General features: G+C 45.4%; 1 protein-coding gene across 1 annotated transcript; it reads right to left on the reverse strand.

Annotated features, from left to right (window-relative positions):
* Positions 1-671: 671 nt before the first annotated feature.
* Positions 672-16,796, reverse strand: CBLIF (cobalamin binding intrinsic factor). The gene is made up of 9 exons (XM_020900102.2): positions 16,564-16,796; positions 15,450-15,626; positions 14,452-14,565; positions 13,896-14,036; positions 11,839-12,020; positions 7,280-7,457; positions 5,533-5,734; positions 3,242-3,360; positions 672-790 (listed from the first exon to the last, which is right to left on the reverse strand). The coding sequence occupies exons 1-9, from the start codon at positions 16,640-16,642 to the stop codon at positions 729-731; spliced, it is 1,254 nt and encodes a 417-aa protein (XP_020755761.2). The 5' UTR covers positions 16,643-16,796; the 3' UTR covers positions 672-728.
* Between the last annotated feature and the right edge of the window lie 838 nt (positions 16,797-17,634).

Below are 17,634 nucleotides of genomic sequence, written 5' to 3' on the forward strand. Positions count from 1 at the left end.
GATAGGGTGAAGTTATTGATACATACCTATATTTTACATCCAAAATATTATATGTGTTATTTATGGAGCACAGCTACAGATATATGTCTACGTTTAATATATAAAACATTTTATATGCTAAATTTATATTAATATTAAATATAATTATGTATAAATATAAATTATACCAAATATATTTGAAATGTGATTTACCCAGAACAAATATTGGAAATGGAAGGGGAGAGTTGTGATATAACATCATTGATCTAGTTCTGAACCTTCTGGGAGTTTCGTATGGAATAATTTTTGTTCCATGTATGGATGCATGTGTGTGTGTCTATGTTTACAATAGGTAATTTGAAAAGGAGTACTTGGTATAAGATATAAAAAGTTTTTTTTTCAAAGATTTCCTTTATAGAATAAAAGACTGCGTTGGTTAATCAATCAAAAAGAGATCAGAATGACCTTCCAATATATCAGCCAGGGGCCCCTTTTCCCTCACCCTACATTTAAATGATGTCTGGCCATCATGGTCGTGAAAAACCAGACTTCTTTCATGGATCACAGACATTGAGACTCCGGTGATTTGCATCATTTATTTTACATTGTGGTTTCCATATTTTAACCAGTAATACGGTGGCATCGTAAATACCCACTTTTTTTTTTTTTTTGCATAGATTTCAAATGCTGTGAAAAACGATTCCAGCCATCCTTTGGGGACGTTTGATAGAAGCTCAACCCCCCTTCTCTTAGTACTGTGTGAAGTTGGCTGTGATGTGCTCCTGGTTGAAGGGCACGTAGTCAGCGACTCCTGGGAACAGGCAGACAACAACCGGCAGTGACCGCGGTGCCCGTGGCACGCCCGCCCCCCGCAGGCCCCCCGTCACGTTGGCTGCCAGGCGGCTGCTGAGTCGCGTCAGTCGTGTCCAACTCTCCGCGACCCCATGGACTGTCGCCCGCCAGGCTCCTCTGTCACGGGACTCTCCAGGCAAGAAGACTGGAGTGGGTGCCATTCCTCCTCCAGGGGGCCTCCCCCGCCCGGGGATGGAAGCTGCGTCTCTTACGTCTCCTGCACTGGCAGGCGGGCTCTTTACCACCAGCGCCATCTGGGAAGCCCGTTTAACTGGTCAGGGGAACAAGATCTCCAGAGTTGACTAGTAAGAAGGAAGCATGGAGTTGAGACTTCGAGGTCTTTTTTTTCAGGCTCGCAGCTGCCATGTGGAGCAAATGTTTGGCCAAACCCCTCAGACTGTCCCAGCCTCCTTCCCTCCTACGTACAACTGGACTACTAGTATTTATGCTGGAGAATTATCTCCAGGATTAGAAATAATGACTGCCAGTGCCTAATACAGTACCTGACACATAATACATGTGCAAGAAAGTTGTTACTATTAAAATGGCGCATGTAAGCCAAATTTAGAGCATTCAAGTTGCGAACGCCTACATTTTGGAGGGTTTGAGGAAGGGCAGTTCGTTGAGAATTTTTGTCTTTCTGGGCAGGGAACACAGATTATGACATAACTGATGATTAAGTTTGAAGTAGCCAGGCGTCAGAAAGCATGACAATTCCAGGCCCAAATCTTTCTGGATCTCAGAGGACATTTTTTTCCCCCAGAGAAGAAAAGTAACTAGCAGACAGCAGAATAAGCCTGATTTAAGTTTCCAGGGCAATTAATGAGATGAAAACTGTAAGAGAATTGATAACAAGAGTGATGCACATTTTTGAACAAATACCATGCAAAAGGCAGTGAACTTACTCATCTCAAATGTGTTATTTCTAACCCTCACAGTAACCTAAAGGGTATTGCTATTTCCAATTGATAGCTGGGGGCACTGTGGCTCAGAGAAGAGTCATTATCTGCTTAGCGTAGCTAGAAAATAAGAAAAGGGGCTTTGGGAGTTGCCTCTTGGTCCCGTGGTTAGGACTCGGTGCTCTTTCTGCCAGGGGCCAGGTTTGATCCCTGGCTGGGGAACTAAAATCCCACAAGCTGGGCCATGTGGGGGCTAAACAAGAGAGAGAGGGGTTTCAAACCAAGGCTTATGAGACTCTAAAATCTTTCTTATATGCTTGGCTGCAATTCCACCAGTTCTGACGGGCCAGATTTTGTTCAATCCTGACAGGTGCTAGGAAAGACATCTCTCTCGTTGTTATCTTGGATAGTGAAGCATCTTAAAGCTCCAGTCCGACTCTGCTAAGACTCTACTGACTTCACAACTGTGTGAAGGGATAGTCACATCTCTCTGTGAACATCTGGTTAACTTAACATCATCCTTAGACAAAGTAGACCAGTGCTCTTTAAGTCAGATAATATTTTAGCATTTGTACAAACACTTTGGAGATAGTTAAGGTTTTTGCTGAGTCTGAGTTTCATTCTTCGCAATTTCTCCAAGCAAACATTCTTCTTTTTGGCAATTTTTAAAAACACTGCTATGAAAGAAGGTGAAAAATGGACTTTGAGGGAAGCTGTGGACTTGATTCCTGCTCCATTACATACTATGTGTGTGCCTTGGGCAAGTCTCTTTTTTCTTTCTGAGACAGGTTTTTTTTTTTTTTTTTTCTGCTTAAAAGGACAGTTACTAATACCTACAGAGTTGATCTGAACAGGAAATAAAATAACGCCACGACATTGATAGCTGTTATTTTATCCCGCATTGATTTCCTCTGGCTGTGAGTTTGCTGTTCTCTTGTTTCATGCACACGTGTCTTTTAACCCTAAAGTGGCCATCTTCTTAGATCACACGCTTTTTTGTTGTTATTTTTTGTTGGTTTTAAGTCTCTCACATCTGCTTTTTCTTTCTTTAGCTCTTATTACTTTAGGTCAATCCACTTTTCTTCACTGACTTTTTTTTTCCCACTAGCTCAGAGTGATGTTAGAATTCTTGATTTTTTTTTTTTTTTCTGAGCCACACAGCATATGGGATCTTGGTTCACCGATCAGGGATCAAACTCTTGTCCCCTGTAGTGGAAGCATGGAGTCTCCTCTGCTGGACCACCAGAGATGTCCCAGGATTCTTGATTTTTTAAAAATACATTTTAAAATAACTACTCATTTGTTCTATTTATTTATCTATCTAACACCACTGTATATTCATGATATAAGTGCATATGTACATACAAAGCTGCTATATATACAACTATTGTATATACACATACTCTCACAATTATTTATTGATTAAATAAATGAATGAATTAAATTTGGAAATGAAAGAATTTAGACTTCAAACAGTGGAAAAAGTGCCTACATTCCTTTTCTTCACTCACCTTCTATTAAAGGTGTTTTGCCACTCAGGAATTGCCAGTATGTCTTGTCATTAACATTTCCAGCGATATTGTTAATTGAAGAGACCTGAAGTCCCCAGGATGTCATGGTGGTTTCAAATCTGTGAGAATAATATCATACATGATTAATGCCTCACTCCAAGTCAGGCAATAAGAAAAGATGAAGGGCCAGAGACCTTCTAAATGCTTCAAAGATCAGAAAGATGTCTAAAAGAGAAAGTGCAAATGACTAATGAACAAATCATTTACTTCACTTGGAATTAAATAAAAATACAAATGGGTTTTAAAAAACTTATCAATAAGCAAATTAAAAAATGTTAATGTCCAACAATGGGCAAAAAATTAGGTGAGTGATGGAATAAATATCCAAGATTGACTCTTTGGCAGTTATAAAATGCATATTTTTCAACAGTTTTCAGTAACATGGAAAAATGCTTATGCAATAATATTAAGTGAAAATGTGGGGTACACATTGGATGAGAAATATTTATCTATTTCATGTATATATGGATCACAACTATTTGTAATACACATGGACAAAATACCTGTAAAATTATAAAAACTATCAACAGTGATTATGTTCTGGATAGACTATGGATGCTTTGTTTTCTTCTTTACGCTTTTCCCCCTCAAAATTTATCCTATGTGTATCTACTACAGTTTAATTAGAAAAATAAAATTCAGGCACAATTAAAGCTAAGGTTGGAGAGGAAGTGAAGTATATTCAGAGGATCGTTGGCAAGTTAAGTCTTCTAGGAATGCGATCTCTATCCCACCTGTTCTACAGAAGTGGGAGAAGTTCCGCAGCTGGTCTGCAGACACGTGCACTTACCCTAACCCTGAGCCACTGCTCCCGCGCCACCCATTCGTCAATTCCTCGGCCTTTGTCAGTCTTTCTCCCGGACATCTCTCTGCAGAATTTGGATTATGTCATCTTTCCTTTGAAAGTAACTCATCTTTTCCTTCCCATGGCTCAGCATCTTCCCTTTCCCCCTCTTACAGCTTAGCTTCTCCATATTTCCCTACTGTTTCCTCTTTTTGCAAACTACAAATATTCCCCAAAGCTTAATGTTCTCCTTTTTATTTAATTTTTTCCCCAACTGGGCAGTGGGGAGAACATGGGCTTCGGAATCAGTTAAATGTGGCTTCAGATCTCAACTCTACTAGTGACATGTTATGTGATCTTTAGAACATTACTTAACTGTGTTGGATATAAGTGGTTCTGTCTCTAAAATGGGGATAATTATATCTGTCTCAAGATTTTAGTGGAAGCATTGTATCTGCCACCTACTACACAGTCCTTAACTTCCATCATCGTCTCTGTCGGATGGGACCCAGTCTCTTTTGCTTATCCTGCCCTCTTTTTCTAGGACTTCTTTCAGACCTCCAAAAGCTTCCTGATGATTCCACTTCAAACTCAGACAATTAAACATGTCTAAAGGGATTGTTTTTCTCTGAAGGACACTCTTTCTTCCTGACACTCCCATCAACAGTTTTGAAGCTTCTTTCTCTTGCCCCTACACGTCCAGTCCCTCCCAAGCCCTGGGGCATCTTCCTTGGTATGGGTGCCTTTCTCCTATATAAAGTCCTCCTCACTTTGTATAACAGCTCCGTTTCTGTAGTCACGCCCCTGCTTTCCTCCTTGTCATTCATTCTCCAACCCAGTTAACATTTTGCAACACTTATCTTACTCAAAAACTTGCAATGCTTCACCACAGCATGAAGTCCCATTTCCTTAGCCTGGGATTTCAGGCTGTCTATGGTATCACCCAGTCTATCCCTTCAGGCACCGTTCATTTAGTTCAGGCCTGTATTCTGTTCTCTAGTCAAGCTGGTTTATTCATTGACCCTAAATTCCTTGCTAGTTCTGTCTCAAATGTTTTGTCCTTCTTTAAGAGTTCAAGGAATTTATACCCAAACTTGTTATCTCTGGGGTGATAAAATCCCCTCCTCTTGGAACACCATCCTTTCATATCTTCCTCTATGAGACCTATTCTTTGAGGCAATCAAAAGCATCCCTGGACCCTTCTAATCCACTCTGTGCTCTCTCTCTGAATTCCTGTTTTGAAAACTCCATCATCTATCAACTTGAGTGATTTAATTTTTATGAGGGCCTTGCCTCATTACTAGATCGCAGACACCTCAAGGGGCTATTCGATAAAGATCTATTACTTTATCAGAAGGGAAAAAAGCAAGAACATGAAGGAAGGAGAGAGAGAATGGGGATTCAGACTGAACTTGGGAGGAGCGTCGAGTGTCACTGGAGCACTCACTTGAACTTGGGGTTCCGGCGCTGTGCTTCCTCCAGGACAACGAGCAGCACGGATCCTTTCTTCACGCTCACACTGATGGTCACGTTGAAGAGCAGCTCCACACCCCTCAGCTGGTTACTTATGGTGTAGATGACAGTGATGTTGGAGGCTGAGGTGGGAACAGGGCTGGGAAAGTCAGACTGAGTTGGTTTCACCTCTTGATCTGTGAAGAGCACAGAGGCCAAACTCGTTAAAGACTATGGAGTTGGCAGTCTAGGTGCAGCATCTCTATCTTTGGCGGAGCTTCCCAGAAACATTTCAAGAAATTACAATGATTCTGTGTGCTTTGTGGAATGTTCTGAGAAACTGGTGTGATCTATGAAGCTGTTTACCTTTCTAGAGAAATGGTCACAGCCAAAGAATCAACAGCTCCCTTAACAATGAACATTTCTTTTGTTAAAAGAATTTTTAAACTGAAGGGAAGATTGTGACCGCTAAGTCACTTATTGTACATGACACTCCCTGTTCACTTGGGGCTTTTTGTCAACCCAAAGAATCTGGAAGCAAAGGTAATATGTTTCAGACCATTTAACAAAATACCTGGGTAACTAGTGTGGAATCCTAGGAAGGACTCTATGGTCACCTTGCTCAAGTTGGGAAATCTTTGGTAAGCAGCCTAAGGAGTTAGGTGAGTGTAGCTGAGTTTGGTACAATTGGGGCTGGATTGCTTAATTGTGGTGTCTGTACATTCGTACTGAGACTGACAAGGAGCTTGCTAATCACTGCTTGTACCAGGAAGTCCATGCAATGTAAGAAGAATCATATTTTATGTTAGTATGTGACTAGAAGGAAATATATAAAATCTCTGTGCCCGGTTTTCAGCCCATCCCTGTGGTGCACTGTGGGAATATTCTTACGTCTCTAAGTCTTGACCACAGAGTCAACTTTGCTCTCCTCCAGGCAAACTCAACGATTGGTCAGACTTTCTTTGCTTTTGCAGTGTGTGCGCTTCTATTTCTACTCAGTACTTCTTTCTTTTTAAAGATTTTTTTGATGTGGACCATTGTTTAAAGTCTTTGCTGAATTTGTTACAATTTTGCTTTCATTTTGTTTTTTGGGTTTTTGGCTGTGAGGTGTGAAGGGCAGGGAAGTCTGGCATGCTGCAGTCCATAGCGTCATAAAGAGTCGGACACGACTGAGCGAGTGAACACATATGGGGTCTTAATCCCTTAATCAGGGATCAACCCTTCACCTCCTTCGTTGGAAGATGGAATCATAATCACTGGAGTGCCAGGAGGTCCCTACTTAATATTTATTTCACTCTTCCAAATGCTGTAGTTTTTGTCTACACTTTATCTCCTGGCTTTGTAATGAGCAGATATGATGAGATATTGCATCATGTTTGGTGCACTTGTCAAATGAATGAATGAGGTCATTAATTTGCAGGCCCATGGACCTCTCTCCACCAGCATCCCACAAAACGCCTTACCTATAGTAGGTGCTCAATAAACGTGTGCCAAATGAGGTGGACGTGGGGCTGAATTCCAAGAGCAGGACAGCATGGCTGCATGCTGGCACACAGCTCTGGGGGACCGGACGGCAGATGTGGCTCTGTCTGCCTGGAAATCACGGGTGTAACAAGCCCTTATGCCACTTACGATTGGTCCACTTAGGCTCATCTGTCATTACATGTATCGCTTAGGTCCACCTGTCATCCCTGGCATAAGACGCCACTTTATAGGGAGGGAGAGATGTTCAGAGTCCTTACCAGGGCTGCAGGACACTTGGGGCACATCTAGGTAGGTCTTGCCTTTCAGTGAAGGGAGGATTTGGGCGATGGACATGGGGTTTTGGAATTTCCCTTCCTTGACCTCGTCCAGTACAGTATCCACGGTCTGCTGGCAATCCCACTCCTTGTTAGGTCTCTCAGGTGTCACGGAGAGAGCCTGGGGCCAGGGGGAAGTGACACACACACACACAGATTAGGTATAGTCCAGAGTTGGCCTTTATAAGTCCTGTGAGGGTTAGACTCCATCACTAACCTTTGTGATCAGCCAGAGGCTCCAGACAATGTCTGTCTCATTCACAGCTGTGTCCCCACTGCTTAGCGATAGCAGTGCCTCAGTAAATATCTGAGCTACACTTAGATGGAGGCTTCCCAGGTGGCTCAGTGGTAAAAAAAAAAATCTGCTTGCCTATGCAGGAGGGGTAGGAGATGCAGGTTCAATTCCTGGGTCAGGAAGATCCCGTGGAGGAGGAAATGGCAACCCACTCCAGCATCCTTGCCTGGAGAATCCCATGGACAGAGGAGCCTGGCGGGCTGTGGTCCACGCGGTCGCATTGAGCCGGACACGACTTCGGGACTGAACAACACTTAGATCCAGGGAGCGCTATCCGGGCGGTTGCATTTGCTCACAGTTCTTAGATGGAGAAGGGCGAGGAGAGCTGGCAAAGTTAATGGGTTGGGGTTGCTGACAACTGATCCATCTGATGCTTTGAATGAAAAATGGGAGATGGGAGAGGGGAGCCAGATGTAGTTGTGAGCTGGAGGCAACAGTGTCAGCAAACAGGCAGTTCTGACAGGCACTGTTGACCTCCGCAACCATGACAGTGGCTCTTCCTAGAGTCCACTTTACTGGGCTCTTTGGTTAAAGGGCATCCATTAGGACTTTCCAGCAACCATGTCTTGTCCACTAGCCATGTTCCTCTCCCAGATCCTGCTAAGTGATCTGTATCCCTTTGGGATAAAACATCACCAACAGCAACTCTCTAGAAAGGAGTGATGCATTAAGCAAAAAGGAAGGGGGCGGCAGAGGATGAGATGGTGAGACAGCATCACTGACTCCGTGGACACGAATTCGAACAAACCTGGGAAGATGGTGGAGGACAGAGAAGTCTGCTGGAGTGCACGGTGCTGCAGTCCATGGGCTTGCAGCGTCGGACACGACTCAGTGGCAGAACAGCAACAATGATGCGTTCATTGTTAGAAGTCAATAGTAGCTTGGCAGGAGAAGTTTACCTCTCCAAGTTAAGTTCTTGCCAGAGGAAACTTGAAAGCATTGGCATGTTGATGGAAGAAAGAGCAGGGATTCAGGAACAGAGGGAAGGCCCCATGAGTGCCCCTGGGAAGCAATGTGAGTGGCCTAGGTCACTTTAAGGGCAATGATAGCAGGCAGAGGTGAGTGAAGGCTGAGGAGAAAGCTTAATTCACCTTATTCCCTTGGGAGAGACCTCAGTTATTAAAAGCCATGTTATGTCTGTGATTTTTTTATACCTTTGCTATTATGGGGAAAATTAAATCCCAAGAGAGTCAATATTTGCCCAAGATGGTGGTCAATCTGGGATTCAAACTCAAGTTGTTAGAGCCTTAGAAACCTTGATGCTGAAGCTCCAATACTTTGGCCGCCTGATGTGAAGAGCGGACTCATTAGAAAAGACCCTGATGCTGGGAAAGACTGAAGGCAGGAGGAGAAGGGGGCGACAGAAGACGAGATGGCTGGATGGCACCACCAACTCAATGGACATGAGTTTGAGCAAGCTCCGGGAGATGGTGAAGGACAGGGAAGACTGGCGTGCTGCAGTCCGTGGTGTTGAACACGACTGAGAGACTGAACAGGAACAGAAACACTTGGCTTTTGACACCAGAATATTTTAGATTAGGAAAAGTTTGTATAGTAGATACCTGGTGATTTCAAACTTCAGATTGCCTGGGTAAGAAACTCCGGCATGATGGAGTTAGGGAGAGGCTATGTAACTGACGAGAAATTCGCCTGGCCTTTGATATTTGGATATGGATGAGGCCCTGCCTTTTTCCAAGGGAAACTTTTAATTCTCAGGTACAGCTTATCACAGTGTACCTTGCAGAACTGACAAACTAAATTAGCAAAAGCAAACACTTCTCTTTCTGGCACTAAGGAGAGCAAGGTTATTTTAAGTGAGTCATGAACAAAACACCATGAATTTCTTCCAGACTTCCTTTGTTCCACTACAAAGCTTTCTAGACCAGATCCCTGGGAATGCTCTTGTGTGATTCAGCCAGTAAAACAGTGTTTTGTTCTCTGGCAAAATTCCACTGACCAAAACATGATGTAGAAACTGATTTTATTTTCACTAGTTGGTTCCATGGCACATTGGGGGTTTTGTATCCACTCTTATGTGTAACATGAATGAATTTCTAATCTACTTATGGCCTTTGCTGGTTTTTTAATCTTAATTTTAAAAATATTTTAAAAATTGAGATATAATTGACATGTAACATTATATTTGTTTCAGGTGTACTGTATATTTTATGCTTGTATATACTGTCAAATGGTTGCAATATAGTCTAGCCATCCATTGCCACACATAGTTCCACTGTGTTTATACTGTGATAAAAACTTAAGATTTACTCTCTTAGTAACTTTTAAATATATCATATAGTATTATTAACTATAGTCACCATGCTATACGTGGCATTGCTAATTTAATATATAGAACACCAAACCATTCTATACATCCTCCTGCACTAATCCAGAACTAAATTAGATTTAGGACTGGCATCATAACACCATGATTCAGTTTCTTTATTTTTTATTGATGTACAGTTGATTTATGGGTTTTCCTGGTGGCTCAGCTGGTAAAGAATCCGCCTGCAATGTGGGAGACCTGGGTTCGATCCCTGGGTTGGGAAGGTCCCCTGGAGAAGGGAATGGCTACCCACTCTAGTATTCTGGCCTGGAGAATTCCATGGATTGTATAATATTATTTTAGTTTCAGGCATATAGGATAGTATTTTTGCAGATTATACTCCATGATAGGTTATTACAAGATAATGGCTATAAAGCCCTGTGCTACATCGCATACCCTTGTTGCGGATCTGTTTTACACCTAGTAGTTTGTATCTGTCAACCCCAGGCCCCGAGTTCGTCCTCCCACTTTTCACTCCTTTTTGGTAGCCACAAGTTTGTTTTCTTTATCTATGAGAATGTTTCTGTTTTGCATATACATTCATTGTATTATTTTTTAGATTCTACATGTAAGTGATATCATATAGCATTTGTCTTTTTCTGCCTGTTTTATTTCACTAAGCATAATATTATGATTCTCTGGCTCTTGGGCATTCCATGTTGGCAAGGTCATAATGTAGTTTTTCCATCACTCCTATAGGGGTCAGAAGGTAGACCTCCCTCCAGCAATGCGGGAGAACCGGGTTCGATCCCTGGGTTGGGAAGATTCCCCTGGAGAAGGAAATGGCTTCCTACTCCAGTATTCTGTCTTGGAAAATCCCATGGACCGAGGAGCCTGGCAGGCTACAGTCCATGGGGTCACAAAGAGTCGGACACCACTGAAGCGACTTCACTTCACTTCACAGGGCATTTTGAGATGATTTGGCTGCAGATAACCCTTTAATTTCTGATTCTAGCTGGTTCTCTCTCCCTATTTTATTGGTGTGTTTTCCATAGGAGGCTGCTGCCCTAATCAATGGAGGGAGAGGTAGGTGTGTGTGTGTGTGTGTGCGTGTGTGTGTGTGTGTGTGGTTGTATTTGGAGCTATATCAAGCAGCATCTCACAGCATCCGAACCTGAGACTCAACCCCAGGGGAACGCTGCACAGAGTATAGACTGGATGGCCATACATATCTGGCGTTGCTGTGTAGTAGGGATCTTTGTGAGGTTCAATTGACATCGAGAGAGTAAAACAGCTTGACAAAAATTAGTTGTCTAGGCAGCTTTGGCTTATTTTCATTAATCATTTCGAATATGATCCCACATTTTTTTTGGATCAAGATATAAGGCTGGTAAAAGAACATTTGATTGGCAAGATGGAGTCAGAAAAGTCAATGTTATTTGAGGACATACTCTAATAGCCTTATTTTTTTTTAATAGACCAAACTGTCGTGCTAAGTCACTTCAATTGTGTCCCTTTTGAGACTCTTTGCGACCCCATGGACTGTAGCCTGCCAGGCTCCTCTGTCCATGGGATTCTCCAGGCAAGAATACTGGAGTGGGTTGCCATGCCCTCCTCCAGGGGGTCTTCCCGACCCAGGGATCGAACCTGGGTCTCCTCTGCCTCCTGCATTAGCAGGTGGGTTCTTTACCACTAGGGCCACCTGGGAATTTTTATGAACAAACTGATCATTATTAATAGCAAACAAATACATTTCTTGGATTTATTATTTTTCCCCAAGGAAACAAAGAGTTCATGTTTATTTGTTTTTATACTTTACCGGTGAAGTTAGGGGAATTAAGGCTTACCTGCATTTTTTTTTTTTTGGCCAGGCTGTGCAGCATGTGGGGTCTATTTTCCCGACCAGGGATTGAACCTGTGTCTCCTTCAGGATGCGTTTACCTGCATGGCAAGGCCAGTGCTGTAGATGTCTCCAATGATGCCGTTGTCTCGGATCCTTGTGCTGATATCCTCCACGATCTTCTTTAGTAACTGAGTGAACAGGGCACGGTACCCTTCCTCCGAACCTATGGGGATCCTGTTGTACATACAGGTCAGAGCCAAGGTCGCCACTGCTCCTGTGTCTGTGAATCAGAGCAGAGGGTAAGACCACCACTCCCTCCACAGCACGAACAGCCCACGTTTTCCTGTTGGATTGCTGCGTCCAATGGGGGCTTTCCTAGTGGCTCAGCTGGTCAAGAATCTGCAGCGCAGGAGACCCGGGCTTGGTCCCCAGGTCAGGAAGATCCCCTGGAGAAGGAAATGGCAACCCACTCTGGCACTCTCGCTGGAGAATTCCACGGACAGAGGAGCGGGACAGGCTGCAGTCCATGGAATCTCAGAGTCGGACACGACTGTGGGGCTAACTTCACTTTCTCACTTTACAGTGTTCAGTAACCTCCCTGACCCTTCAGGATGGCCTCTGAGATAGGCCCTCTGATGGTCTCCACTTCAAGGATGAGTGTGAAGGCTCAGAGAGGTTGGGGAACCCCCAGGGGCGGCACAGCTAGTAAGCAGCAAGGACCTGAGAGCCGCTCCGCACGACGCCCAGGCTCACGCCTGGAACGAAAGCTGACTGGTAGCGTTTTCAACCCCGCTTTCCACGTCCCAGCGTTTATCTTTCAAAAAGTCAGTGCTTGGTGAAGTCCCAGCCATCGTCACTTCTCAGCGAAGCCTCCTCTGTCATCCCACCCAACAGGCGTGGTCTCTTTTCTGAACTCCTTCAGCATTCGTTGCTTGTACCTGTTTTTCCCTCTTGGCCCTCTCTCCTGTTGCTCTCAGATGAAGGGGAAGGGGGGCCTGCCTCCTCCGGGGTACCCGGTTACAGGCGTCCTCATCCCTTTCCTTCTTACTAGGTGTGAACTAAATGGGCAAACTCTGGTACAGTGAGAGCAGGACAAACAGGAGACTCACCAGATGGCATTTTTTTTTCCTCACTAATCTTTTCCTCCCCACCCTAATCTCCACCCCAAAGTTGCATCATCTTGCTAAGGATGACAGTGTTGGCCGAGAAGTCCCAATTTCCTGAACTGGCAGAGATGCCCCAGTCATGGGAAGGCCCCTGATGGGAAACAGAGGCCAGTCTGTGTTTGACCCACAGGGAAGATGCTTGAGCAAACCTCGACCTGAGTGTTGGTCTAACAGAGGCTGGAATGAGACAGGCCGCTGAAGCTGCAAATCATGCGTGAGGGGTGAAAACATGAGCTGATGCCATTGCTTAGACAGTGGTGGAGGAGAAAAGATGACCACAGATGAGGGACCTCACAGAGGGCATCGTGCCGAGAAGGGGTCATTATGTGTGATGGGGTGGAGGAGAGAGTCTCCATTCACAGGCAGCCTCGCAGGATGCAGGAATAAGAAGGTTCCAGTGCACCCTTGAAGGAGAGCGCCATGGCTTTAAGGTTCAGAGAGGAGCTGTTTAATATAAAGAGAATGTTTGGACGTTGTAAGGAGAAGCACTGAGAAGAATAGAGTGTGGACGCATCAGTTCAGTTCAGTTCAGTCGCTCAGTCATGTCCGACTCTTTGCGACCCCATGAACCATAGCATGCCAGGCCTCCCTGTCCATCGCCAACTCCCGGAGTTCAGTAGGGTTTAAAGGGGAGGCTCAGGGTGGGGCTGAGTCTAGACGTTGGTTTAACAATTTAACTGCTGTTTGGGAACGACTCCTGACTTGGATGACATGCTTATTGGTTCCCGTGGAGATTCTGTAACTGCCAGACACGTCGAGTTTTGCCCTGGTTTTCTGTTTTCCTTTCTCTGTTCGTGTGTGCCTTACGTTTCGTTTATCCCTCACACGCCCACCAACTGTTTGCCCAGCATCTCTCACCTGCGGGCATCTTCCTGGTCCTCGCCTCCTCCTCGGTGGAAAGCCCCCCCCCTCCCACGGCACCCCCAGCTCTACCCTTCAGTGACCTTGGTGTTCCAAGCTCAGGGCAGTGTTAAAACCCGGCCACTTACCCACATCAAAGGGAGATGAGTTGGCCAGCAGGATCTTGGCGAAGCGGGCTGCTATGGGTAAGGTTGTCTCTGGGTTGTTCTGGCACAGCGCCAGGATGGCCAAACTGGGCCCATAGAAGGTGGAAGCATAGGAATCCAGGCCTTGAGAGGGGACAGGAGCCTGTGTAAGACCAACGTTCACCACAAGGAAGGCATTTGTGAAAAAGGAAAAGCCAGACCTTTGAAATGAGCATGACTAGAAATCCTGTCCAAAAAGAAAGATACCGTATTGACAAGAGATAACTTCCTGTGTCTCAGAACAAGAATGGCAGCTGGCAGGGGAGAGGAATATAAGGGAGGCTGCTGTCTTCAGGTGAAGGCATACAGTCATGTCCTCCCGGGAGGGTGGTCTTTCTAGTTCGTTAGACCAGAAGTGGAGACCTCACGTGGGGATTATGAGTGTCCCTGAGTGGAGGAACATCGGGTCTTTTCCCTCCACATCCACCCTCCTGTCTTTTCTTTACAGAAATTCTCAGGAAGGGCCTCACTCCCTGCCCCCCTTCTGATGAGGTCTTACTGGAAGGTGTCCAGTTCTCCATTTGTGTCCGCAGAGTTGATATTTTGTCCCCAGGGTCTCGGCAGGAGGAGGTGAGGGCCATGATGGTGAGGGCGAGCTGACCAGCGGTCAGGTCTGTGGAGGAGAGAAAACCGTTAAACAAAGGCATTCCCAGAGGGGACAGCTCCAGCGGTCAGGTCTGTGGAGGAAAAAATACCATTAAACAAAGGCATTCCCAGAGGGGAGAACTCCAGTGGTCAGGCTGAGCTCTCTGCTTCTTTCCAGATAATTTTCATTTTTTCAAAAATAATGTGATCAGATAGCTTTTTGACCTTTCTTAAGGAAAGAGTTAGGGGAAAACACTGCAGGAATGTTCAACCTGGTGGCCTCTATGTGGTTTGACCACCTCATTCGGATTTCCTAGAAAGGCAGCAAGAATACCCCTGCAAATTCACATGGAAACATGTCTAGTTATAAGACACTTTTAACTCTACTCGTTTCTCTAACTTGGACCTCAAGGAAACTCCTGTGAGGTAGGCAGAACAGAGATTTTATTGCTTTTGTTATTATTGCTGTTCGTGTTTATTTTTTCGGTCATGCCATATGGAATATGGGGTCTTAGTTTCTCCCCCAACCAGGGATTGAACTTGCGTCACCTTACATTGGAAGTGTGGAGTCTTAACCACTGGACCGTCAAGGAAATCCTGCTACTAGTGTTACTGCTATTTGAATGACCAGCATTTTGTAAATGACAGAGGTGAGGTTGACGGGAATCTGTGACCACTTCAAGGTCACAGAGTTAGTAAGTGGAAGAGTCAGACCTGGAAGCCTGCTCACTTATGTTTAATCTAGAGCTCTTTCTGCTTTACTGCCCTCCTATGTGAGTGCCCAGACTCGAGGTTCTGCCCTTCCAGGGACGCAGGGAAAGGTGTTTGGGTAGCGTTGGGGTGGAGGGACTTGGGGAGGGGGGTCTGGGAGTGGAGATTCAGGGAGCCCGCTAAGGGGCTCTCGTTTCTCACCGGCTGTGTCACTGGCCATGAGATCGAAAGTCAGGAGCTTCTGGGCTTCCAAGTTGTAGGCTCCGGCCAGGTTCATGGCAATCAGGATGCTGGGGTTTGGGAACGTGGAGTTGATCACTGAGTCCTCCATGATCACTTGGATGCCGTTGACCCAGGGCAGCTCTGCTGAGGGAACAGCTGCGAAGGACAAAGCCATTTACTAAGCCCCTCATCTTCACTGTCTCTCCTCAGAAATGTTTTCTGCATCAATTAGGAGAAAGCATCTCTTAGTATCCTTGGGGATGCCCCCACTAGGGGTGATTATTAAAGAGAAATGGAGAAAACGCTGAGGTTTCCTTTTGAGGCCAGTCAGTTCCTGCACGCATGGTCAGTCACTTCAGTCATGTCTGACTCTTATGACCACGTGGCCTGTAGCCCACCAGGCTCCTCTGTGCATGGGATTGTCATGGCCTGTAGCCCGCCAGGCTCCTCTGTCCATGGGATTGTCCAGGCAAGAATACTGGAGTGGGCTGCCATGTCCTCCTCCAGGAGATCTTCCCAACCCAGGAATCGAACCTGTGTTTCCTGCATTGCAGGCAGATTCTGAGCCCCCGGGAAACCCCAGTTAGTCCCTACACCTTTCCAAAGAACTGTGATCTTTAAGAAAGTGATTTTTTACTTAGCAGCATCAAATGCTATGGCCCACAGACATTTCATCTATTTCTAGCATGTTCGAAGAAATCACTGATTTCCTTGCACCCTCTTTTTCTCACTTTTGCATGAGATATAAGAAGGATCTGGGCTCCGACCTATCCTCAGCAGGTACCCCACATTCTCACTGCTAGTGGCGCATGGTCAGAACAGTCACTGAGGGCTTCCCCTGAATCATCAACCATCATTCGTGCAACAGTATTTCAGTTTCTCTTAATGTGAAATGCAGAGATCTGCCTCTCAAAGAACTCATGCCATTAAGTCAGGAGAGATGAACCATACACACTCACACCCTGTGGTGGAACTCCTGTCACAATTGCTACTTTCAGGCACTCTCTCATCATTAGATGTCAGTGTCTGAGGTTTCTGCCTGTCCCCAGGGTAGCCGCTTCCTCGACCTCCTTGGAAAAAGTGCCCTACTCACAGCAGGAGCTTTGGGTCTGGGTGCTGGTCCTCGTCACAGCCCAGAGAAGGGTCAGGAGCAGGAGCGCAGCTCGGGCCATCCCACTGTCTCCTGGAGTGTCCGTGTCTCCTCTTCCCAAGTCCCAGCGTGTGCAGCTTTCGCGTGTCTCTGCTTCCCCTTATGTATGCTGCTCTTTGTAAAGCAGTCTGCCTGCCTCCCCATCCCAGCCACTCCTAACCGCTTATGCTGATTTCTGTTTGCTTATGTAAGCTTATGTACTCCAGACCTTCCAGGGTGTCTGAAGGTCATGTCTAGGCAGCACGATCATAGGAATCACTCAGGACTTAGTATGCGATGAAGGCCAAGTGTCCTTTACTCAAGTCCCGGGAGGCTGGCTAATGGGTGAGTCTTTAGGGGACTTTCTCCTAAGCCTTTTCATACCCAGAAACCTCTTGGCTATTTATCGGCAACCACTTCATTGAAGTTGGAGTGATTCCTGGGGCCCCACCTCACTTACAGTTCATGGGGTTCTCGTGGCAAGAATATTGGAGTGGTTTGCCACTCCCTCCTCCAGTGGACCGCATTCTGTCAGAACTCTCCTCTATGACCCATCCGTCTTGGGTGGCCGTGCACGGCATGGCTTCATGGAGTTATGCAAGCCCCTTCGTCACAAGGAGGCAGTAATCCGTGAAGGGGGAACATGGGCAAGCCCCGGGAGATGGTGATGGACAGGGAGGCCTGGTGTGCTGCAGTTCGTGGGGTCGCAAAGAGTTGGACACGACTTGGCGATGAACAGCAACACCTCAGTTACAGTCTGAGGCACCTGTTTTACGAGAAGTCCTCTGAGGCTCTCAGGTGAGCGTCGGGGGTGAGGGCTGGCTTTATGCAACGAACTAAGTCATCATGACTTGGGTTCCCCACTTCCCCAGAATTTTTTATTTTTTAATTTCTCTTTCCTTTCTGGGGAAGAAAGCCATTTCAAACACCCAGGGCTTTCAGGTATTGTTTTTTAAAGTAAATAATTGGAAAACATGGGATCAATGAACTATATTAATATGTATATATTAATTTTTTTAGGATTGTGGCTGTATA

This window comes from Odocoileus virginianus, chromosome 10 (assembly GCF_023699985.2).
Source record: "Odocoileus virginianus isolate 20LAN1187 ecotype Illinois chromosome 10, Ovbor_1.2, whole genome shotgun sequence".
Taxonomy (NCBI): Eukaryota; Metazoa; Chordata; class Mammalia; order Artiodactyla; family Cervidae; genus Odocoileus; species Odocoileus virginianus.

Excerpts from the sequence above, each read along its gene's own strand:
- CBLIF (XM_020900102.2), bottom strand. The coding sequence starts at position 16,642 with ATGGCCCGAGCTGCGCTCCTGCTCCTGACCCTTCTCTGGGCTGTGACG. Across the intron at positions 14,037-14,451 it reads GGAGAACTGGACACCTTCCA|GCCTGGATTCCTATGCTTCC; the intron begins GTAAGACCTCAT and ends TCCCCTCTCAAG. Across the intron at positions 5,735-7,279 it reads CCAAGTGTCCTGCAGCCCTG|ATCAAGAGGTGAAACCAACT; the intron begins GTAAGGACTCTG and ends TGCTCTTCACAG.